The sequence below is a fragment of the Ipomoea triloba genome, chromosome 5 (genome assembly GCF_003576645.1).
Source record: "Ipomoea triloba cultivar NCNSP0323 chromosome 5, ASM357664v1".
Lineage (NCBI taxonomy): Eukaryota > Viridiplantae > Streptophyta > Magnoliopsida > Solanales > Convolvulaceae > Ipomoea > Ipomoea triloba.
The window spans coordinates 22,007,305-22,029,683 of NC_044920.1; the positions used below are offsets into that span (position 1 = coordinate 22,007,305).

At 34.8% G+C, this 22,379-nt stretch overlaps 3 protein-coding genes across 9 annotated transcripts; 2 read left to right on the forward strand and 1 right to left on the reverse strand.

Moving 5' to 3' along the window:
- The first annotated feature begins 993 nt into the window (after positions 1–993).
- Positions 994–7,138, forward strand: LOC116020745 (protein TPX2-like). Of its 7 annotated transcripts, XM_031261260.1 has the most exons (17): positions 994–1,418; positions 1,757–1,813; positions 2,480–2,645; positions 2,849–2,957; positions 3,117–3,167; positions 3,272–3,375; positions 3,479–3,563; positions 3,659–3,721; positions 3,823–3,873; positions 4,366–4,424; positions 4,790–4,865; positions 4,969–5,040; positions 5,113–5,175; positions 5,810–5,881; positions 5,956–6,000; positions 6,085–6,161; positions 6,681–7,138. In XM_031261260.1, exons 1-17 carry the CDS (start codon positions 1,235–1,237, stop codon positions 6,697–6,699), a joined length of 1,353 nt encoding a protein of 450 aa, XP_031117120.1. In that variant the 5' UTR covers positions 994–1,234; the 3' UTR covers positions 6,700–7,138. The 7 variants fall into 7 exon arrangements, with proteins under 7 accessions (XP_031117120.1, XP_031117112.1, XP_031117114.1 ...); XM_031261252.1 differs by having other exon boundaries at positions 5,956–6,161; XM_031261254.1 differs by having other exon boundaries at positions 3,485–3,563; positions 5,956–6,161.
- A 1,102-nt stretch (positions 7,139–8,240) lies between these two features.
- Positions 8,241–11,763, reverse strand: LOC116018856 (cysteine and histidine-rich domain-containing protein RAR1). The gene is made up of 6 exons (XM_031258870.1): positions 11,609–11,763; positions 10,392–10,394; positions 10,212–10,294; positions 9,357–9,514; positions 8,713–8,951; positions 8,241–8,615 (listed from the first exon to the last, which is right to left on the reverse strand). The coding sequence occupies exons 1-6, from the start codon at positions 11,696–11,698 to the stop codon at positions 8,520–8,522; spliced, it is 669 nt and encodes a 222-aa protein (XP_031114730.1). The 5' UTR covers positions 11,699–11,763; the 3' UTR covers positions 8,241–8,519.
- Positions 11,764–14,084: 2,321 nt separating this feature from the next.
- LOC116019901 (DEAD-box ATP-dependent RNA helicase 7-like) lies at positions 14,085–18,683 on the forward strand. The gene is made up of 14 exons (XM_031260270.1): positions 14,085–14,728; positions 14,887–15,021; positions 15,116–15,256; positions 15,346–15,457; positions 15,630–15,700; positions 16,306–16,460; positions 16,587–16,698; positions 16,787–16,888; positions 16,968–17,028; positions 17,113–17,281; positions 17,365–17,461; positions 17,550–17,644; positions 17,747–17,880; positions 18,151–18,683. Exons 1-14 carry the CDS (start codon positions 14,222–14,224, stop codon positions 18,375–18,377), a joined length of 2,118 nt encoding a protein of 705 aa, XP_031116130.1. The 5' UTR covers positions 14,085–14,221; the 3' UTR covers positions 18,378–18,683.
- Positions 18,684–22,379: the final 3,696 nt, after the last annotated feature.

Here is a 22,379-nt window from a genome sequence, read left to right on the forward strand (position 1 = left end):
CTGCATCTATATTACTATATATTCGATTTCACAAAGGGTTACTGCATTAACGTAACATTTGTATAGATTTGCTTATTTGGTAAACGTTTTCTTAAATTAATTTTTAAAGAATTATTAAAATTAAATGTTATAAATAATATATCCTTAATGAATGAGCCTTATAGCTTTATTAAGAAAAAAATATTTATAATTATGTAAGGTAATATTATATTCTTTTGTTGTGCTATTCACTCCTAAAGAATCCTAAATTCCTAATCCATTCACCAAGACAGGTAATGGTATCAACTTTTATTACAGAGTATACTAATCATAATTAGATATTTATAACTTATCTCGTGATTAATTACTATTCATGTGAATGACAGAAATGAAAATATTCAATTAATATAGTAAGAATTAATTCTGTTTTGATGTTTTGTATAATTCTATTTTGAATCTGCACTATGCTTACTTCTCAATGGATTACCTATCATGTAACTGCTGTAAGTCAAGTCCACAGAATTCTTTAGTTATCTAGTTGTCATAACCAATTAGTAATAAGTAGATGGACATTAACCATTTAACTACATCCCTCTATGGTAAGTCACATTGTCACGTCTCGAATCGAGTAGGGGTTGAATTCGACCAATTCAACCGACACCCATATATTAACCAACTTAACCACTATTTTTTTTAGTGGTAAAGAAAATTCACAGTCACGTGTATTAAGATTTTAGAAATAACAGTTGAACAAAATGTGTCATACGTTGCATAAATCTAAGTTGGCAAAATGTTTTTAAAAATACCAAATGGAAACAAACCAAAGCATGTTAAACTGAGAAAAGACAAACGAAAAAACACAAAAATACGGGGGTGTTTTGGTAATTACAGCGCCAGAGCGGACCACCACATATTCAAATTTCCGCGCTGTTCCCTCTTTCTTCTCAATGGATATATATAAAGGAGAGATGATCAGTCGTACGGCTCTGTTCTGCAGTTTCGCGTTGCGCTAAAACATACGGGAATTTCGCCGGCCATCGCGACACGGAAAATCCCCTTCTCTCGTTTCCTCCTCTTCTAAGGGGTTTCGCATTCTAAACCCTTGCGGCCCCTGAGACGTCAACAGGGGTCGGCCGGCGGGGGTGAGGGAGCTCAGGTCAACCATTGCGACGTTAATCATTACCTCTGATTTATTCGTTTATCGGTTTTATGTAAGTTTAGTATTGAGGATTTGGAGACCTTTTTGGAGAGGAAAATGGACGACGATATGGATTATTTCGTTGAGGTTGAGCAGGATGAATGCCACAAGCCATCGGAGATTGATTTGGATTACGAGTTTGATGCCGCTCGTTTCTTCGATTTCTCCCACTCCGAGACGATCTTCGAGATCATAGAAGCCGAGCTTTGGTTCCATGCCTCCGGCAATTATCCGCCTTCTCGTAAGAATTTCGTCTAAATCTTTCTCTCTCTCTCTCTCTCTCTCTCTCTCTCTCTGAATATGCGTGCTTATATATATTTTTTAATTTGTTTTCATTATTTGTTTATTTTCTATATCATTTGCATTTGCTTTGAGCCATGAACTCATGATGAATGAATGAAGAAAGCAGGAAATTCTGCTCTCTGGTTTCTGCAATGGAGGAGATTTTACTATTTTAGCATGCGTAATTTTCGATTTTTGATTCAGCAGAGTTCCTCTTTTGATGATTTTGTTCATTTTGATTTGATGGTTCATAATGATAGTAGGTGATTGTGTGTTTTCTCACCTTTGAATCTTCAGCTTTAATTATCAAGACAAATTGGGGGAGTGGCACTTCTTCAGAACAGAAGACAGCAGGTAAGACTTTTTTGCATGTTTGTTTAATTTACTTTTTAGATTAAATAAACTTTGATAAAAACTAAAAATTAAAAATAGGAACTAATGTGAACCATTAAACTATACTGAATCTATTAGTAGTTTTTAATACTTTAAAATTCAATTCTCAAAAAAAAAAAAAACTTTAAAATTCAAGTAATTTCAGTTATCATTTTTACTTGATTTTTTCCCCTATTTTATAGGGAGAAAGTTTAAAATAACGTATAAAACTGCATTCGGGTTGCGCTCTCAAACTCCAACGGGTCTAGACCCCATTATAATTTTCTTGTTTTTCAAATTTTCTGGATTAAGAAAAGTGGAGGATAAATTGAAGAAAAGAAATGAAGCAGGAAAATGGCAAAAAGTTAGGGCTTGTTTGGGGAGGACAGGTACAACTAGAGGTTTTTTTTTTTAAATCTCTCCCTCTAAAAATTAAACATAAAGGCTTTTTAACTAGCTACATAAGTATGTTTAATGTACAATTTTAACTAATTTTCATATTTGTTAATAGTATAGAGATTAAATCAACTTAATTAATATTTAAATGTTTTAAATTACTTTTGGAACTATTGTAGTAGTTGAAGTTTTATTTTTGGTAACATAGTGATCTAGGCATATTAACATGTTATTTTCTTTTTACTACTTCAGGAACATCAAGTGATAGTAGCATGTCTCAAGAAACTCCAGAATCAAAATCAAAATCAGCACCCAAATTATCCAAACACAGGATTTCAACATTAATGAAACCCACTGCTAGTCACCTGGCCAAGCTAAACCATGCTCAGAAAGTATATTCTACTCACATTGGTGAAAGGTTCACTTTCATCCCTTATCATATGTTTTTTACAATTTTAATTGTTTCCAAGAACTAGTATCATCTTATGTTTGTACTCATTGTTCTGGTAATTTTTACCTCAGCTCTTTTAACTTTACTTGTAAAGTAGTCTCAAAATAATCCTCTATGCTCTTCATTTACCATTAATAGTTTGCATTCATTGTTGTTATTGAATTCACTAGATCACTGAAGGCAGCCAATAAGTCTGATGAGCAAAGTCTGCAAAGTTCTTCTGGATTCGATAATCTAGCTACCAAACGACAAAAACTAGAGACTGGTTACTTGTGTAAGGTCTGTTGGATCAGTTAATATGTTGCAGTCATACGGAAACTTGTTGTGTATCTTTTACTGTCCTATGCTTCATCTTTTGTTGTCTGTGTTATACACCTTGCTTTTGGTTATCTACCCTTGATGAGTATTCCAAATCATCATTTTCCTCTTGCTGACCAGGTTTCTCATCTGAAGCATCAAGCTCAGATGTTACACAAATTATCCAAAAAGGTATACCGGAAATGCTGTCTTTTGTGTTTTCAAGATGATCCTAGTACTCTTTGACAATTTTTCAATAATAATAATAATAATGTATGCATTTAAATTTGATGTAGCAGGGTGGATTTCCTGTTTCCAATAACTTAGTTAACTATAAGTTAAAGGTCACTGTTCCCAAACAGCCTGAACTGAAAACACTGCATAGAGCGCAAATCCGGAGGTAAATAAGGTCTTTCTGATTATTGATGTCCTTATCCTCCATCCAGCAAAAGGATATTGTTAGTGGACTGATTAACTCCACATGCATTTGTCTAACCTAAAAGTTTCAGGTCCAAGAGTGATTTGCAGTCAAGTGAGCATGAAAAACAGAAAACTAATACCCTTAAAGCAGTGCCATTGAACAAAAAAGTTGGTACTTCTTTGAACATTATCAGAAGAAAATTTCAGTTTTATGTACTAATTAGCAAAAATTATTACTTTAGACCCTCTTGTGCTCTTTATAGATTCCTGAGGCTTGTCTGAAGCCCCAACCTAAGAAGAGCAAACAGAAATTGCCAAATTTTCGAGTATTATGCAACTCTTTCTAATTTTATTGTCCTTATGCTTGATTAATAGAATATCAGGCTTCCAGTAGGGATACCAAGTCCTTTCTTCTTGTGCTTTTCAGGAGTTTCACTTGAAGACAATGGAGAGGGCAACGATACATTCCCCTGATAATGTGGGTTACTATAATAACTTGATGCAAGTAATATTTTTAAATGATTACTAGTTATGCCAAGTTATTAATGTTTCTGAAGAAAGTTCCAGTTCACTAATGTCATGGTTCTGTTTCTAAACCCTTTCACCTTTTCAATGCTAAAGTTTCTGTTTAACAAATATTATGCATTTTCAAGGGCTTTGGTTTGATTTTCGATAAATACAATTTACACCATTATGGAAAATGTAGAGATTCCAACAGGAATATGTGATTTTGCATGATTCTTGTTGTGAGCATTATTGTATGGGGCTTCTTTCCTGGTATAAGAATCCCTGGTGTTGAAGTATACCTTTAAAATGAAAAAGTTATATCCTTTTGATGGCTTTTATATTTAAACATTTAATATTTTGAGGTTTAACCAGATTCATTTATTTACATCACTCACATTTTGTTGAAGTCAATACATTTTACTCTGATCCTGCAATTTTTGTTTTCTCTTTCTGGCTTTTTCAGTTATCAAGTCATCATACTGCTAATTCTGTTGTACAAAGCACAGCCACTTACCCCAGAAGGTTGGATTACTTGACTCTGATCTCTCCATGATTGAATGAAAAGAACCAAAGTTCAAATTCATTGTTATGCTTGACATCACTTTCACAAATGCCCCTTCTGGTTTAGAAGAACTCTTTATGCTACAATCTACAAAATGTATCTGAAAATTATGTCCATTCTTGTGTGCTGCACTTGAGAATGCTCCATTGTTATCAGAACTGCACCACATTTCTCATCTACACAATAATGGCACCACTCGGGTCTGGCTATGGGTTTCCTCGTCATCCAAAAATAATAATAATAATGGCACCCCAAAGTATCTGAAATGTCTCCCCCATACCTCACTTTTCTTATTATTCTTACATACTCAACAATTTCCTTTCAGACCAAAAGCTCCAAGTCCAATGAAGCCTGAGAAAAGTGAAAGGTCACCCCAGACCAACTCTGGCCTATCTAATAGGGTAATGTTGATATTTACTCATTTTTTTAACCATTCATCTCTCTCTCACTCTCTATCTTGTGGTTGTTTTTAGTGCTAGTGTTAAAATGTATTTTCTGTTGCAGAAACTTTCATATGGGGAACACCATGCTCATGCTGTATGTCAAAATACCAGAGAAGGGACTACACTCCATAGAGTAAAGCATTATTTCATTTGTTTTCTCCTTGTTCTATTATCTATAGCCTTAAACAGTTTCACTCTCCTGCAGCAATCCCAATCTTCAAATAATTTGAGACTATTGCAGCATCCTCCAACAGAATTATTTAACAAGGTATCAAGTTAATTCAAATTCTTTTCTATCGTCTTGGAATTACTTTTATATGTATTTACCAGAGTTACCAGCTATCTAGCCAACAACTGTACTTTTGGATGGATTTAGCAACGAGCAAATACCAATTTTAGTCCCACGAGCATTAGCAAAATGACAGTTTTGATCCACATGTTTAATTCCTACCAATTTTCATCCACAACTGTTGTTTTAGTGTCAAAATTCATCCGGTCACTCCTTTTTAAACATGCCAAAATCTAAAATTTTTAAGGTTATTTTCGTCTTTTTCAACTTAAGATCCCAATTTGAGCATGAATAAAGAGATTTAAGCTCTAAGATTGATCCCAATTCGCAATTCTCCTTTTCATCCTACCTTAATTTTAGGAGAAAAACTGTGAATTGGAATCAATCTTAGAGCTTAAATCTCTTTATTTATGCTCAAATTGGGATCTTAATTTGAAAAGGACGAAAATACTTTTAATAATTTCATATTTCAGCATGTCAAAATGAAGGGGTGATCAGCGTGATGAATTTTAGCACTAAAACAATAGTTGTGGTTGTGGATGAAAATTGGTATTTGCTCATTTAGCAACTTATTAATCAGTTCAATAGCAAAATGATTCATTTTATTTCCCAGATGTCCCTTGTACCTGACACAGACACTGCTGCTGCAGCAATATCTCAGCCAAAATTGCGTCTTTCTGGAAAGGTGGAATTTATAGAACTGAAATTTGAGGATTTCTGTGTATTGAAACATGTCTAATGCGTGCTTTCTTAAACTAGGGCATGAAAGAGAACGCTCCAGATCCCTCCCGAAATGGATCTTCAGTAAGCAAGCAATACCAGCAATTTCAAGATTCTTTCTTACTTAAAAAATCAAATTATTTTCTTTACTGTTATTCTCAAATGCAGAAATATGGTGGGAAACCAAACCATAGTGGAATAGGGAGGACTACTTCCAAGATTGTATGCCATCCCAGCGTCAACAGGTCGCACTAAAACATTTTTCTGATACATTACCCTGAAAAATGACTTTTGGAAGTCATTTTTCAGATTTTTCGTTGTTGGGTATTCAAAGAAAATAAAATCAAAAGGAAAATATCCATTCTCGTTAACAAAAAAAAGAAAGAAGAAGAAGAAGAAGAAGCCAAGTGAAATTGTCGATTTTCGGAAGACATTTTCTGAATTCTTTATTTTCACATATCTTTTAAAGCTAGTTTCCAATTATTAATATGTATCACACCACTTATTTATTATTATTATTATAAAAAATAATATATTCATTTTCAGGAAAAATAAACAAAAAAATAAATAAAATTTCTTAACTTTAAACCAAACAGAAAAAATCAATTTTATATCTTCACCCAAACATTAAAAAATTAAAATATTTTTTAAAAAATAGGTTAGTTTTTAAAAAATCATTTTTCAAATTTCTAAACAGTGTATTTTTTCAAACATCAAATGAAAGCATACTAGTGCATTTTAACATGAAACATTCTGTTGGACAGAAAGTTGGGAATTCGCTGAGGAGCAAGAAATGTACCTTTTTTCCCTCTATGCGAGACATTAAATGATGGAGATCCTTAGCTTGTTGCCAGGCATTGTGTCTGTTCATGAGACATTGAAGTGTTGCACCTAACCATTTAACCGGTCTCACAGTTTCAAGCATCTGTTGAGAGGGAGAAAAGAAAGGGGAGGGGAAATTTGAAACTTGAAAGTCTCTCATTTCAGATACATGGTTCATTACATCCAAAAGGCGTGTATATAGCAATTTTTAGTATTGCAATTTTTTATTTTTATTTTTGTTTCGCCTTATTCTGCAAAAATGGCCATTGTATACATCCATCTGGAAAAGTAGATACACTGGTACAAGAATGTATAGATTTATCACACTGCACATACAGGAAGTTTTCTATTACGAACTGATTGGTTCGTGGGAAATAATTGAGAATGAGTTGAATTTAAATTCTACTAAAAAATTACTTGAATATTAATTTCATTGTTTGGTTTGTGAAAAATAAGTTGTTGTAAATAATTAATATAAATACTTAAATGCATCTACATAATAAAGATTTATGTGAGGATAATATAGAAATTCATATTATAACTTTTTCAGTTTTTTGTATGAAAAAAAAAATGTGAGCAAGGAGTTCATTGTCTTCAAATTGGAGGTGAAATCTATTTTCTTCAAATTTGAAGAAAAAATATTCTGAAAAAATATTTTCTTGTGAACAAAATATGTCATGGTGATTGAATGTTCGACTTGAGGTAAAGCTCAACTCATGAACCCAAATAATATCTTAACCCATAAAGCAAGAATAGAGATGGGGGAGTAGAAAGGGGGGAGTAGAAAGGCGCACGCGCACATATATATATATATATATTCAATATGTAAATTGTGAACATGTAAACATTCAGTATGTAAATTGTTTATTTTGAACCCGAGTCTACAAAATAATATGTCCATTTTTCTTGAGAAGTCCAAGAAGCAACAAACAGTTTCAAGGTCTTCCTTGGAGGCTGAGTACAAAACTACAAATCCTGTTAGCTAACTTGAGAGCCATTACCTCCAAACCAACAACTCCCTTCAGCAATAATAAACCAGCTATTGCTGAAAACTATGTATTCCATGAGACAATGAAGCATAAATATTGATTGTCACGAAAATGTTCAATACGAACTTATCAATTTGTTTATGGATTTACTAAGGGTGTTTGGCAATTAGCTTGGCTGATAAATTATATTACCAAAGAAGGCCAAAAAATCTTTTATATCACCTCAATTCCATAAGTTTACTTCTAAGCTGGGTCTTCAAGATTTGTATGCCCTTAGGGCAAGTGAAGTGATCACTCCCTAAGTATACACAGCTCTTTCGCAGTTGTGCTACTCAATCAGTAGAGGTTATAGACTATCTATCTAGCCTCCTCTCATACAGTCCTTTATTTTCTACATTTAGCTCTGTAAAAAAAGTCACCACAATGTCAGTGAAATCTCTCCTTTTCATCATGCTTATTCTCTTACTGCTTCCCTGCTGAGATAACAAAACTGTACCAAAAAGACTCAAAAGATGTAGAAGTCATCTCAATGTAAACCTGACTGAGGGTCATACAATTTGCCAATTGCCATCATCCAAAGTTCCCCTTACATAAAAACTAAAATGTAATGTCAACAAAATCACAATATGGACTGGGTTTGCAGTTCTGATAAGAAATGAAGCCACACCAACTCAGCCAAATTAGTTTCAAGACTTGTAGAAGCATAAAAAAGTTTGACCAAAAGAAATCCGTTACAGCAACATCAAAATTGATAGAACAACACAAATGATGCGTCTTGCCAGCACGTCCCAATTACGACACTGGATCAGCATTGTGCCATCCCTTGGTGCAAGGCGGTATTGCCATGAACTCATCAAATTCCTTCACATGAATATCACAGCATTTCCACTGCAAAGTTATAAAACACAAAATTACAAACCATAAACAACGCAAATGACATGAACGATAACATGGAAAAGAAGAAAGGTTTAACATACTGACTCACCCCTCTCATCCGATCATGGAATATAGCAGGGCCAGGGTGGTAACTGCAAGCAGTGTCATGATTTTCCTTCTCTGTAAAGGTCTTGCCACATCCCTTATTTTTACAAGTTTGAGGCTGGTTTATATCAACTACCTTCTTTGGAGGAGGTGGATGGCTCTCATGTAAATCTTGATTGCTTTCATTAGACGTAGAAGCTACCGTATTTGATGATTTTGGATTAACCTCTTTGGGTTGAGAACCTTTAAGAATGTCAGTAACATTAGAATTCAGGTTTTGAAATAGTTACCCCCACAGGGGATTGACAGACTGCATCTCCAGTCATTTTTAATTTGGAACCACTTGAGTAGATACATTAGAAACCATGAAAAATTGTTTGTGGCATAAACATTCATACAAAAAAATACAATCTAGAATGGGTAATCCTAGTCAAGATGGCAAGACATCCACACTTGTAACCACAAGGTCACAAGTTTGAATCCTTGCCCCTTGGTTTGAGCCGGTCAGCTATGGATAACCTAGGCTGGTTTACTTCCTTGTGGTCCTTTGCCAACTAGGGTCATAAGGCAGGGTTTACCTACACCCGAAAGGGTTGTCGGGTTTCCCTCGTCATCCAAAAATACAATCTAGAAATATGTAAATCATACCGTGATCCGAACAAAAGAAACCCTGGCGGCACCTAGCACAATTTTCTTTGGATGATGCACTGGGCGTGGTAGTTGGAGCAGGAACTGGTCTATTTGGAGCAGCAGAAGCTGGCTTTGTTAAAACTGGTTTTTCTGTTGTGTGTTTCCCTGTCTTACACCTTCATAACAAAAGCCAATAAAATGTTACATGTTGTGAAATATTATGGAGCAAAATCTGGAGTGTTTCCTGGAGTGTTTCCAGGGGTGTAGTTAGTGTATTTTTTTCAGGAAAAGTGTCCCCATTTGTCTCCATCCTTAGATGTATATATATGTAATCAGTGTGTAGTGAATCAATAAGAGAAATATACAACATACTCTTATTTCAGACATGTAAAGCAAAGACTATAATTTACCAATTAACTATTCAGCAACAATGGGAGTAGGCAAAAGCACTATTTGTACTCCTTTTGTGTAAGTGCATGCAAGTAGATTATATTTCTTCAGCTATGTTGTTCTGCACAACAGGAAGGAGAACATCGCTCTTAAATTGGTTAATTACTAAAATTTTGCCAACTAGTGTTTGTAATATACAGGATCACAACCCCTTAATGGAGCATTGTTCTTAGTCCCGTGAAGGTTAGAATTAGAAGGAAGCCCAGAATGTCCCTGTGCCAGCAAGGGCACCCTTGCCTTGCTGCTAGAGAGCTTAATCTTGAGATTTCATGTGGTAAAAATAATCCTTCAAAGTGTTAAAACTTTGTGGTTAAAGGCATCAAAAACTCCTTCAACATTCCACTACTATAGGGGATCAGGCAAGCTGATGCAAATCCTACTATAGGTAAAACCACACATGGAATAAGGTTGCAAAATCCATACCCCGGAATTTCTAGAAACAAACTGAAATCGTGACTTCTTTTCTTGCAACAACTCCACTCTTTCATCCCGTCATGGAATAGGGGCTGTGAAATACAAATTCTACATTAGATAAGAATGAACCTAGAAGCATGCCATCCTCAAAGAAAGATAAAATAAAAGAGCTGAGTTTATTTAACTTACACCCTGATGAAATGTATATGCCCAGCAAGACAGCAACCAAACCATACACATGCATAAAAGAGCTCAAGTAAGTATATGTCTGAAGAATATCCAAAAGATTCTTGCATAATACCAAGTGCCCTAATTTTGCCACTTGGAAGCTAAATTCCTTGATCTGGAAGAGGGGGAGGAGGTTGAATAGAAAGAAACAAATAGATTAAAGCATATATTCATCTACTAGACTACTACTAAATGGAATTCCAAGCAACCCCTTATTAGTGAATTATCACCCCACAAATAAAATGATACAATGATAGCAACCCAGATGACATATTTTAATTATCAAAACTACATATAATGATGCTACACCAAAAATACAAACACGCGCACAGAAAAGGGTATTAGAAGGTAACTTCAGCTTGATGCTTTTTCTCAAGTTGTACGGTTAGTCAAGAATTCTCTAAATACTTGCTACAACATGTTGCCTGCCTTTGAAGCATGGAACCCACGGCTGAAGGATGAATATAGCAAGTGTGCTATGTTTTACTCATCCTTACCAGGGGTCTACATAAAAAGAACTTGAATAAGAAAACTCAAGTTTGATAGCATTTAGAATTTAGATCGAAAAGACCTACTTACTCCTGAATACACACTTCAGTTCAACATAACCCAATTACATTTGTCTGGGATCTTCCTATTCCAAAAAGGCACTCTCCAGTCTCCACCCGTTATTTTCCCAACCAATATTGCTTTTTACCATAAAAAAAGACTACAAGAACACACGAAGGGTCTTTGAATCACAAGATTAAAATGACCACCGGAAACCCAAATGCACTGGGAACAAAAGAGTTTTCCTCTCTGGTATAACTTTTCAAACTTTGGTACCCAACTAATTAACTTCTATAGGGAAATTTAATTAGGCTACAATGTTGTACTTGAGTATCTTGATGAAAGAAAATGAATTTAACATATCCTTAGCAAAAATAACGAATCACTTAATCGCATCTCAACACTTAGAAGCACTAAAAGCCTAACCAACACTCTTCCAAGTCTTTTCACTGAATTGAACTCGAAATCGCAATGAAGTTTCCGATTTAAAGAAACAGCTTTTCAATTTACTCGATTTTGTGTCTGAGATCAAATCTTGTAGACAAGAGCAAAGCAAAAAAGGAATTCTAATTGTAGACATCTCAGAGGCGGGCGAAGTTAAAATACGGAAGCGAGAGAGAGGTACAAACCGAATCGTGATAAGTGCAGGAACCTTCTGGATTATCATCCTCCGTGAAAAAGGCGTTGCAGCCGATCCTCTGGCATCGAAGCTTCTCCATCGGCGAGTCTCTCTCTCTCTCTCTTTCTCTTAATCAGATTCGCCAAGAACTGCAGTGAATCTTGAGAGTGCAGGCGGTTAAAAGCCTTCCTGCTCTTTCTTCCTTTGTGTATTCCTTTAATAAGTCTACAGATACACTTGGGGGTGGGAATAGGCCAGGCCCCTTCATAGGGTAGGGGTGGGAATAGGCCAGGCCCCTTCATAGGGTCTACGGCCTGGCCTACTTAGGGCCTAGCCTATTTAATAAAAAAGTCAGGTCTAAGCCTAATTAGAAACCTATTTAGTTAAATAGGTCTAGGCCTATATTTAAAAGTCTAGCCTACAAGCCCGCAGGCCTAGTCTATTTATATATATATATATTATAATATTTATATTTAATATTTAATTATTATATATTACATTTTATATCTAATATATTTTTATATATATAATTTAACCCCAATATATATATATATATAACCTACAACCTTAATTCCAATACCCAAATCCTAAATACGACTTACTAATTAGTAAACAGTGTTAGATATTACTAGTTACTATTGCTATTATGCTAAATTGCTAATAATTAGTATTACTAATTACTAGCAATAATTTTGCTAGTCGTTTAGTGTTTACTGTTTACTAGCAATGAGTAAAGTAGTAATAATAATGTAATATAAGCCTACTAGTAATTGATTGCAGGATTTATAGATTTGTAGTAATACTAGTAATTAGTAAACAATGCATTGTTGAATTTTGTATTACGAACTTTTACTTATTAAACTTATGTTGGATATTGTATTATGAAATATGAACTTATGATTTTGTCATTCATTAAGAAATATGAACTTAGGTATTTTTTGTTAATTTTTTATAAGTAAACTTTAAAAGGCTTTAAAATGTAGGACTTAAATAGGTTCAAGGCCTATTTAAATAGGCTCAAAGCCTATTTAGGATCTATTTTGAAGTCTTTTTAAAGGCCTATATGTTAAATAGGCTTTTAAAAGGCTTCAGGCCAGGCCAAGCCAACTGTAGGCTCAGGCTTGAGCCTAAAAAAAAGCCTACATACAGGCTAAGGCCCAGGCCCAGGCTTTAGATTTTCATAGCAGGCCCAAGCCTAATTTTCTAAAACCCGGCTCGGCCTAGCCTATTTCCACCCCTAGGTACAGTTACTCACGCAGTCACGCCTAATTTAACACTTGATTATAAATTTAAAGGGAAAATAACGGTGTTTAACAGGTTAAGTATCATCTTATATGTGTGCAATTTATTTATTTATTTACTTGTAGACTTGTAGTTAATATAATTTATGTCATTATAATGTGATGTGTCTCCAATTTTTTTTTGAATACTACTCACTCTATTACATGCAAATAAATTATTAACAAATACAAAATACAAAATAATGTTAATTGTAGACTCATAATTTTTTGACCAAATTCACAATGCAATAAATATCTCAATCCATGGTATAGCAATTGAAATATAATTTTTGGGGACAAATTATTATGTGGATTCAGATCCACCTTGCAATGTGAATTCATGTCCAAAATACACAAATTACATACTGAACGTTCACAATTTATATACAGAATGTTCACAACTAAATGCTATACTTTACATATTGAATGTTCACAATTTGAATTATGAATATTCATACATTGTAATGTGTTCAAGGTATAACTATTAGCAACCATTATATCGTAGACCAGGGCCCATGGTGCACTTTAGAGTGTAGACCCTAATTCAATACACAGAATTTGACTTCATATTGTACAAAATTCATGTTCATAATGCATAAAATTCATGTTCATAATACACACATATAAACACAGTATAATGAATATGAATTATGTGCATTATGAACATGAATTTTGTGTATTATGTAAAATGTTCAATTCATGTTCATTATACCGTATTTATGTTATGTGTTTTATCACTTTTATGAATATGAATTCTGTATTTTATAAACACCAGAGTCTTCAATGCATTATGAACCAGGGTCCACGATATAAACTGCCGGCAAATTATTGTGTGGACCTAGTGGTATGTGGACTATAACAAAAAATACATTTTTAATATACTAAATGTACATTATTTCTGTATTGAATCTACATTATAGAATATAATATACATTCAGTATACAAATAATGTACATCCCTTAAATATAATGTACATTTTTTTTAATATTAAATATACATTAATAGTATAGTATGATTCACACAACTGGGTTATGATCCACACGCAAATTGCCTACCTATTGGTGTTTGGGTCTACTCAACCTATCGGGTTTTGCAGACATAGATAAAAAGCCCAATTATGTTTGGACAGCCCATTCCGGGTTTCCAAAATCAGATTCGCGTCTAACGGCGAAAGGTGTATAAATCACAAACCCTAAACCTCTTTTTCCTCCTCTTTCCTCTTTCCTCTCCTGCTATTGCTTCTCGTTGCCACATTCTTCCCACAGCAGGAGAGCCACCATTGCCTCTCTCTCTCTCTCTCTCTCTCTCACTACACCAACTTCCACTATATACCTATACCTACAATGCCTTCCGTCATTGTTGCTGACGCCATGGCCTCCGAAGCCTCAAAAGACCTGAAGAAGAAGGGGAAGAAGACTCCCAAACCCGCCGCTGAAACCCTAGACTCTGAGAAGAAGAAGTCAAGGCGTAGTAAGGTTGATTCGGAGTCTGATTCCGAGGGGAGCTCCGCGGAGAAGAAGCGGAGTAAGAAGAAGGAGAAGAAGCGGAAGGCGGCCGAGATTGATAGCGGCGATGAGCAGAGGAGCGAGACCAGCTCCGAGTTGGTGGAGCCGGTGAACTTCAAGGCGGAAAAGAAAAAGAAGGCCAAGTTGATGGAGGCGGTTGGTAGTTATGAGGAGGAGGAGGAGAAGGAGGAGGATCCGAACGCGATTACCAATTTCCGGATTTCCAAGCCTCTCAGAGAGGCTTTGAAAGCTAAGGGAATTGAGGCGTTATTTAAGATTCAAGCTATGACCTTTGATACCATTTTGGATGGTACTGATTTGGTCGGTAGGGCTCGTACTGGTCAGGTATGAACTGTTCAATTTCCCGTTATTCATTTGTTTTTGCTTACAAATTATAGTCTTTGGAGTTTCTTGACAATGTTTCCAATAGATTCTTTAGCTGTTTAATTCAATGGCTTAACATAATTGGAGTAAATTCTGTTATCTATTTTTGGAAATTACAGGGTAAAACACTGGCCTTTGTTTTGCCAATTCTGGAGTCCTTAACTAATGGTCCAGCTAAAGCTACCAGGAAGACTGGGTATGGTAGACCTCCCAGTGTTCTGGTGCTTTTACCTACCAGGGAGCTCGCTCTTCAGGTTTGATCCAAGAAACCTAGTTTGACCTGGCAAAATCTTTTTATTTGAAGTTTTTTTTAATATTAAAGTCCATCTTACTTCATGATCAAAACAGGTTTTTACTGACTTTGAGATGTATGGTGGGGCATTGGGGCTAACTTCTTGTTGCTTGTATGGTAATACACCTTATGCACAACAAGAAAATAAATTGAGAAGAGGAGTTGACATTGTAGTTGGAACTCCTGGACGGGTCAAGGTACCCTTTTTCATGAATTCAACATTGGATTTTGCTTATTTTTATGTATTAGAACATTGCGTAGTAATGCTTCAATACTTGTGGTTCAGGATCATATAATGAGGGGAAATATGGACTTGACCTCTTTGAAGTTTCGTGTCCTTGATGAAGTTGATGAAATGCTGAGGATTGGTTTTGTTGAGGATGTTGAATTTATTCTAGGTATACTAAACTATTCATCATTGTTGTGAACAGTTTTGTGTATTGTACATAGATCTTCATACAATCATAGATCTTTGAGTCCATTATATTTCTTTTCTAATATTTTGTGTATAATAATGATTATAAATTATCCTGATCCCTATTCTTTTTCTTTTTCCTTTTAAATTTAAAGGCAAGGTGGAAGATTTGAAACAAGTTCAAACACTCCTTTTCAGTGCAACATTGCAGGATTGGGTGAAGCATGTTAGTCTTACCAATATCTCTCACTTTTTATTTTTAAACTATTAACAAAAACACTGGGAGTATGGGCTCTGCTTTAGATTACACTGTAAGCAAACTGGTTTGGTCATTATAGTTGGCAAGGTGCCTTTTTGGCATTGTGGAATTTCTCTTTATAATAATTATAGTTTTAATATTATACCTAATCTTAAAATTAAAAATGAAAGAATTTTTATTTCTATTTCTAGTTTCTATAAACCTAAAGCATTGGTTTTATATTGAGAAAATCAAGTGTGACAACCTTTAGTTAATGCTTTTAGTTGAATACAAAGAAGTGAAAGAACACTGAATGTTAAACAAATTGAGCCACTTGCATGCAATGTTCAAACTTCAAAGCCTGATTTGTAAATGAGCCTAGCTGAAAACCAAATAAGAGGGCTTTAACAAATCCTTAATAGTTCTAGTTAGGCTAGTTTTACACCCCTAAGTTAAATGTTCAATTGATGTAGATTGACCAATTAGTGGAAAGACCTTGGAAATTTTTGGGATGTCTAACGTACTGAATTTAACTTCCGCATGTTCTTTGTATTAATACTTTGACTCTTATATACTTCTCTTTGTTTGGCTAGATTGCCTCTAAGTTCCTCAAGCCTGATAAGAAGACGGTAGACATCGTTGGCAATGAGAAAATGAAGGCTAGCACTAGTGTCAGACATATTATTATTCCATGCTCTATCTCAGCCAGATCTCAACTTATTCCTGATATTATTCGATGCTATAGCAGGTTGGTTGCTTTCAATTTTGTTACTTCCATCCATTAAATATTCCGGAAAGTGATAACTTTTGTAGTTCACGGATTTCACATTTTCCTCTCTCTTTCTCTGTCTCTAAATGAAATTCATTATTCTAGTGGAGGTCGCACTATTATTTTTACTGAAACAAAGGGTTATGCATCTGAGCTTGCTGGGTTGTTGCCTGGGGCCCGGGCTTTGCATGGAGACATACAACAGTCCCAACGTGAGGTAAAATTTTGTTCAACACTATTACTCGCTTTCCCTGGTGCAACTTTGCAAGAGAGTTACAGTATACTGATCATTGGATTGTTTCCAGGTTACACTTGCTGGTTTCAGATCAGGCAAGTTCTTGACATTAGTAGCCACTAATGTGGCAGCACGTGGGTTGGACATTGACAATGTCCAGTTAATTATCCAGGTTTGTCTTTACAAGATATAAGAGTGATGCTTGATTAACTAAGATTTCCGGTGTACTGAAGTTGATATTACTATTTTAGTGTGAACCCCCACGTGATGTAGAAGCTTATATTCATCGATCTGGAAGAACAGGAAGGGCAGGTGAATTGCTTATCTTATTGTTTCATGGATAATCTTTTTTTTTTTTTGGAATTTTTATTTACCATGAGTTGCTATATTCTCCAGGAAATACCGGTGTTGCTGTAATGCTTTATGATCCTAAGAAGTCCAACATTTCTAGGATAGAAAGGGAATCTGGTGTTAAGTTTGAGCATATTGCTGCTCCACAGCCAGCTGATATTGCTAAAGCTATTGGTGAAGAAGCTGCAGTACAAATTGCTGGAATTTCTGATAGGTAATTTTATTTTTGTTTTAATAAGTATTAAAGGTTCTGTAACTAGTGCTCATTTACTTATAAATTATTTTAAATTTGTGAAGTGTAATACCGGCATTCAAGGCTGCTGCTGAGAATCTGCTAAATACCTCTGATCTGTCACCAGCAGATTTGCTTGCAAAGGCACTGGCCAAGGCTGCAGTAAGTTCTTGCTTTACTTTCATTATGTTTTTGTTGTGGAATGCAACACAAATATGTCCATAACTAAGCCTTCTGCCTTACTGTTCAGGGATATACTGAGATCAAGAGCCGGTCACTTCTCACTTCCATGGAGAACTATGTTACTCTACAACTTGAGAGTGGGAAGCCTGTCTATTCACCCTCGTAAGGATTATATAGCTCAATTCAACTTCTCATAATTGAATCTTGTGTTATTGCGTTTATTGCTAATTCTCTTGCATAACCTGTGTTTATGATCTTCGCCAGGTTTGTATATAATGTCTTGAGGAGGTTCTTATCTGAAGAGACAGCTGAATCAATCAAAGGCTTGACTTTAACAGCTGATGGGACGGGGGCAGTTTTTGATGTGTCTACTGAGGATGTAGATACCTTCATAGAAGGTATGTTTTTCTCTTCTTTTATTTGATCTTTTGGTAGTAGATGGATGAGAAGCGTATACAATACAGTTTCCCAAAAATATGTTATAATTCATTAGAATATCTTTTTTTTTTTTGAAACACTCATGGTTTTTTTACAAGGTAGTATCTGATCTATACTTTACTTGGCAATTCATTAGAACATCCATTGTTACATTTATAGGATGAGCTCTTTGGGATACCTTACAACATTCATATTCAGCGTGATTAAGCATGGCATATTGTTTTGTGCAGGTGCTAAAAAAGCATATGATATAAGTCTGGAAGTTGTGAAAACATTGCCTCCATTGCAAGAAAGGGAACAGAGTCGAGGTGGTGGTCGATTTGGAGGCGGTGGTAGATTTGGAGGTGGTGGTCGTGGCTTCTCCGGTGGGAGAGGTGGCCGCTTCTCCGGTGGAAGAGGGGGATTTTCTGATCGAAGAAGGGGAGGTGGTAGTGGTGGAAGAGGCCACAAATGGTGAAGAATACCATTTGTAGAAATTGTTCCATCTCTATATGGAACATAAATTTTGGGATAATGAAGAAAAGTGTAGTGTCTGCTGCACACATTGTGGAAACTAATTAAGACTTTCTAAGATATATATGTTATTGTTTTTTTAAATTACCAACTTTCTAAGATATAGGTGTTTTATTATGTTTTATTTTTAAAGTTTTTTCCAAGTTCTATTCTTTTGTATTTTTTTTCCTCTAAATTTGCTTGTAGTATTGGCATGCTCAACAATCAGTGGATTTTATTATAATTAATGAAATTAATTGCATTGCCTTCATTTAGAGGTGCCATTGGTGATTTTCAAACAAAAAGAGGTGCCATTGGTCGTTTAAAGTTCTGTTAAATACTGATATTAGTATGTTTGGTATAAGAGTTCATTGCTTCTTGTACTAATATAAAATATTCAATAGTCGAATTGAGTGACTTATCACCATTAAAAATTTGGATTAATATTTGGTGTATAGATGATATACACGCGGTGAATGAGAAGGTGCCAAATCATTTTAAAAAAAAAATTAATAATGACCAGGTTTTTTTTTGCAAAATACACAGAATATTAACACAAAATACACAGAACTCACCATCCTAGCATTTGAATGCACAAACACATCATAACCTGTGTTACTAATATGAATACACAAAACGGTGCACATAATACACAGAATATTGACACAAAATACACAGAATTTATCCTCCTATAGAATACACAGAACGATTACCTAAAATACACAGAACTCATCTCCTAACATTTTGGTAATAAATTACTATTGATCTTAACCATTCAATGACCCAGATTTATCCACACAGACTCATGGATAGTCACAACAATGTCTCACACACACATTTTTATCTTCTTGCATGCATCACACATAATTTACCAAAACATTATGTATGCAACACTTAAATTTCCTTATCCAAAGAATTAGTAGTAGCACCATCAGAAGAGTTGATTTCTCATCCGAACAGTTTAACCATTCGAAGAGTTAGTTTCCCATCCGAAAACTTAATTTGACTTTTCAGAGTCAACTGTTCGGAAATTAACTTCTCAGAAATTAGCCTCTTCGTTCTGGAATTGAGTAATTTTTTATTCCAATTTTGCAATTGAACTTTCCATGTTTCGAAACTTTTCACAGAATTCATATTTTCCACGTACATAACTTTCTATCAAACTTAAAATAATATTTATAACTCAACAACTCCAAATATTATTTAAGCTTTCATGGTACACTTTCATTTACGCATAAATTTTAGATTTATTTTGGTACAATATTAATTTTTACTAGGGAAAATTACAATACATTAAATCGGATTGTAGTGATAGACTAACCTTGAATCACGTAGTCACTTTAAAGAAATGTAGATATAACACACACAAGTTTTATCGTCATTAAAACATAATGTAAACTTGACACGATAAAGGCGTGTTTACATCTATTCATGAGCATGTCCAAGTCAAACCCAAAATTTGTTGGAGTGGGCACACTTCATGCTCATATAGGCTAATTGATTATCTCATGCCCTACATCATGCATTTTTTCAAAAGATCAGTTTAGAGTAGAACTCAACCTTACTCTCAAAGCAGACCAAGTACAAAACTTAGGGATCAATTTTTAAATAGTACTTGCCGCCAATAAATGAAGTACTCATCTTCATTAAACTCAAGTTCTATCATAATAAATTAGAAGTGAGTTGAATTTTCCTTTATCATTGGCTATTAAAAGGTTTCAATCCTATCACTTTCGATGTCTTTTGAACCATGTCTCTTGCCAATGCTTTTGTAAACGGATTTGCTAAACTAAACTGGAACCGTACAAAGTCCAATGCTACAACACCATTTTACTTAGGAGCTCCCGCACATAACTGTGTCTCACACCTATGTGTCTTGACTTGCCATTATAAACATTGCGATATGCCTTGGCCAGTATAATAGCGTCGTCACAATGTACCAAAATTGGTGACATCGATTTTAGCTAAATCGGAATCTTAAAAATTAAATTCCTTAGCCATTCAGCTTCTTTGCATGCCGAAGCTAATGCAATAAATTCAGATGTCATAGTTGAATTTGATATGCAACTTTGCTTTTTAGAAGCTCAGGAATTAACACCTCCTCCAAGTAGAAATACCCATTCACTAGTTGAAAAATAATCTTCCTGATTTGATATCCATCTAGCATCAGAATATCCTTATAGGATGAAAATTTCATTTGAATATACTAAATCATTAATTATGATTTTATTCAAGTATTTCAAAATTCTTTTTAGTACCATCCAATGCACTGCACTAGGATTACTAGTGTATCTACTCATTTTCCCTACTGCATATGCAATGTTAGGGCAAGTGCTGTTGAAAAAAATAGCATAAAATGACATTTTAAGTAGCTATTTTGTTGTACAAATATATACAGGGTTCATTTCCAATTTGGGTCGGGTCAAAGTGAATTTGAGTTCTTCGTAGTTAGACGAAGAAATTGATATATTGTACGCTCAAAATGGATAATGAGTGAATGAGAAATTGGTTCTCAAAGTAGACCCATTTGAGTTGGAAAAATTGAGGGAAAAGCTTTAAAGTATCTTTTTGTCCCACATTGGTTTGAGAAGTGGGTTTGCACCACTATTTGTACAAGAGTCTTTCTAAGGCTTATTGAATTGTATAACATAGAAGTTCCCTCTTGCGCGCAGGGAGAAGGGGTTGCAGGTGCCACTCTGCTTCTACTCCTTTCTAGCCACTTGTGACTCTCTCTAGTTCGCTGCGTTCTTTTGTTTGTGTGCTCAAACATAGAACCGTTCTTTTGTAGCACTTTTACATTTTATCCTGGGAAACCTAGGCTACAACGCTTCTAGCACTTTTGAGAGGTAGCAAATAAGGTTTTAAGGAAAGAGTGATTCGCTCAACTCGTTTCTTTTGTTTGTGTGCTCAAACATAGAACCGTAATACATTTTATCATGGAAAACCTAGGCTACAACGCTTCTAGCACTTTTGAGAGGTAGCAAATAATGTTTTTAAGGAAAGAGTGATTCGCTCAACTCGTATTCACCACCTACCAGAAAACCCTTTCGTTTCTTTGTGCTTGTTATTTTCTCAGAAATATTATTTTCGTAGTAATATTTCGTAACAAGTGCTTGTCATCGCGTACATCAAGCATCTAATTACTTTAGAATACTCCACTTGTAAGACCGGATCACCTTCATTTGGTACTAATTTTAATGAAGGATCCATAGGAGTAGAGACTGGACTACAGTTAAAGTAATTAAATCTTTTTAAAATTTTCTCAATGTAATGAGATTGTGTTAGACTTATACCATCATGTACTTTCATTATTCTTATTCCATGAATAACTTTTGCTTCTCCTAAATCTTTCATGGAGAAATTGGAACTAAGAAAATCCTTAATTTCCTTGACTTTGTCCAAGTCAGTATCAAAAATCAAAATGTCATCCACATATAAGCACATAATAACCCCTTATCCTCGATTATTAAATTTGCTATAGATGCATTTATTAGACTAATTTATCCTGTACCCATTAGCTAACACGACTTGATCAAACCGATCATGTCATTTTTTAGGGGCCTGTTTTAAGTCATAAAGTGACTTAATTGACTTGTAAATTTTATTTTCCTATTTTACAACCACGAAACCTTCTGATTGATTCATGTAAACCTCCTCATACAATTCACCAATTAAGAATGTTGTCTTAACACCCATTTGGTGAATTACCAGATTGTGTGTTGCAGTAATGACAATTAACAATCTAATAGTAGCAATTCTTGCTACAAGAGCATAGGTGTCAAAGAAGTCAATTCCTTCTTTCTACTTAAAGCCTTGTGCTACAAACCTGGCTTTAAATTTGTCGATTGTACCATCAACTTTCATTTTCTTTTTGAAATTCATTTACAACCTATTGGTTTACAACCATTCGGTAGATTTGTCAAAATCCACGTATTATTTCCCATTATAGAATCCATCTCATCATTAA

What these genes read in the sequence shown, in the direction of transcription:
- LOC116020745 (XM_031261252.1), top strand. Translation starts at nt 1,235, where the DNA reads ATGGACGACGATATGGATTATTTCGTTGAGGTTGAGCAGGATGAATGC. An exon ending in TTCAGAACAGAAGACAGCAG is followed by an intron (nt 1,814 to 2,479) that starts GTAAGACTTTTT and finishes TTACTACTTCAG; the next exon opens with GAACATCAAGTGATAGTAGC. An exon ending in ACTCTGGCCTATCTAATAGG is followed by an intron (nt 4,866 to 4,968) that starts GTAATGTTGATA and finishes TTTCTGTTGCAG; the next exon opens with AAACTTTCATATGGGGAACA.
- LOC116018856 (XM_031258870.1), bottom strand. Translation starts at nt 11,698, where the DNA reads ATGGAGAAGCTTCGATGCCAGAGGATCGGCTGCAACGCCTTTTTCACG. An exon ending in TTGTTTCTAGAAATTCCGGG is followed by an intron (nt 9,515 to 10,211) that starts GTATGGATTTTG and finishes TTTGTTATGAAG; the next exon opens with GTGTAAGACAGGGAAACACA. An exon ending in TCCATGATCGGATGAGAGGG is followed by an intron (nt 8,616 to 8,712) that starts GTGAGTCAGTAT and finishes ATAACTTTGCAG; the next exon opens with TGGAAATGCTGTGATATTCA.
- LOC116019901 (XM_031260270.1), top strand. Translation starts at nt 14,222, where the DNA reads ATGCCTTCCGTCATTGTTGCTGACGCCATGGCCTCCGAAGCCTCAAAA. An exon ending in GAACTCCTGGACGGGTCAAG is followed by an intron (nt 15,257 to 15,345) that starts GTACCCTTTTTC and finishes CTTGTGGTTCAG; the next exon opens with GATCATATAATGAGGGGAAA. An exon ending in AGGCACTGGCCAAGGCTGCA is followed by an intron (nt 17,462 to 17,549) that starts GTAAGTTCTTGC and finishes CTTACTGTTCAG; the next exon opens with GGATATACTGAGATCAAGAG.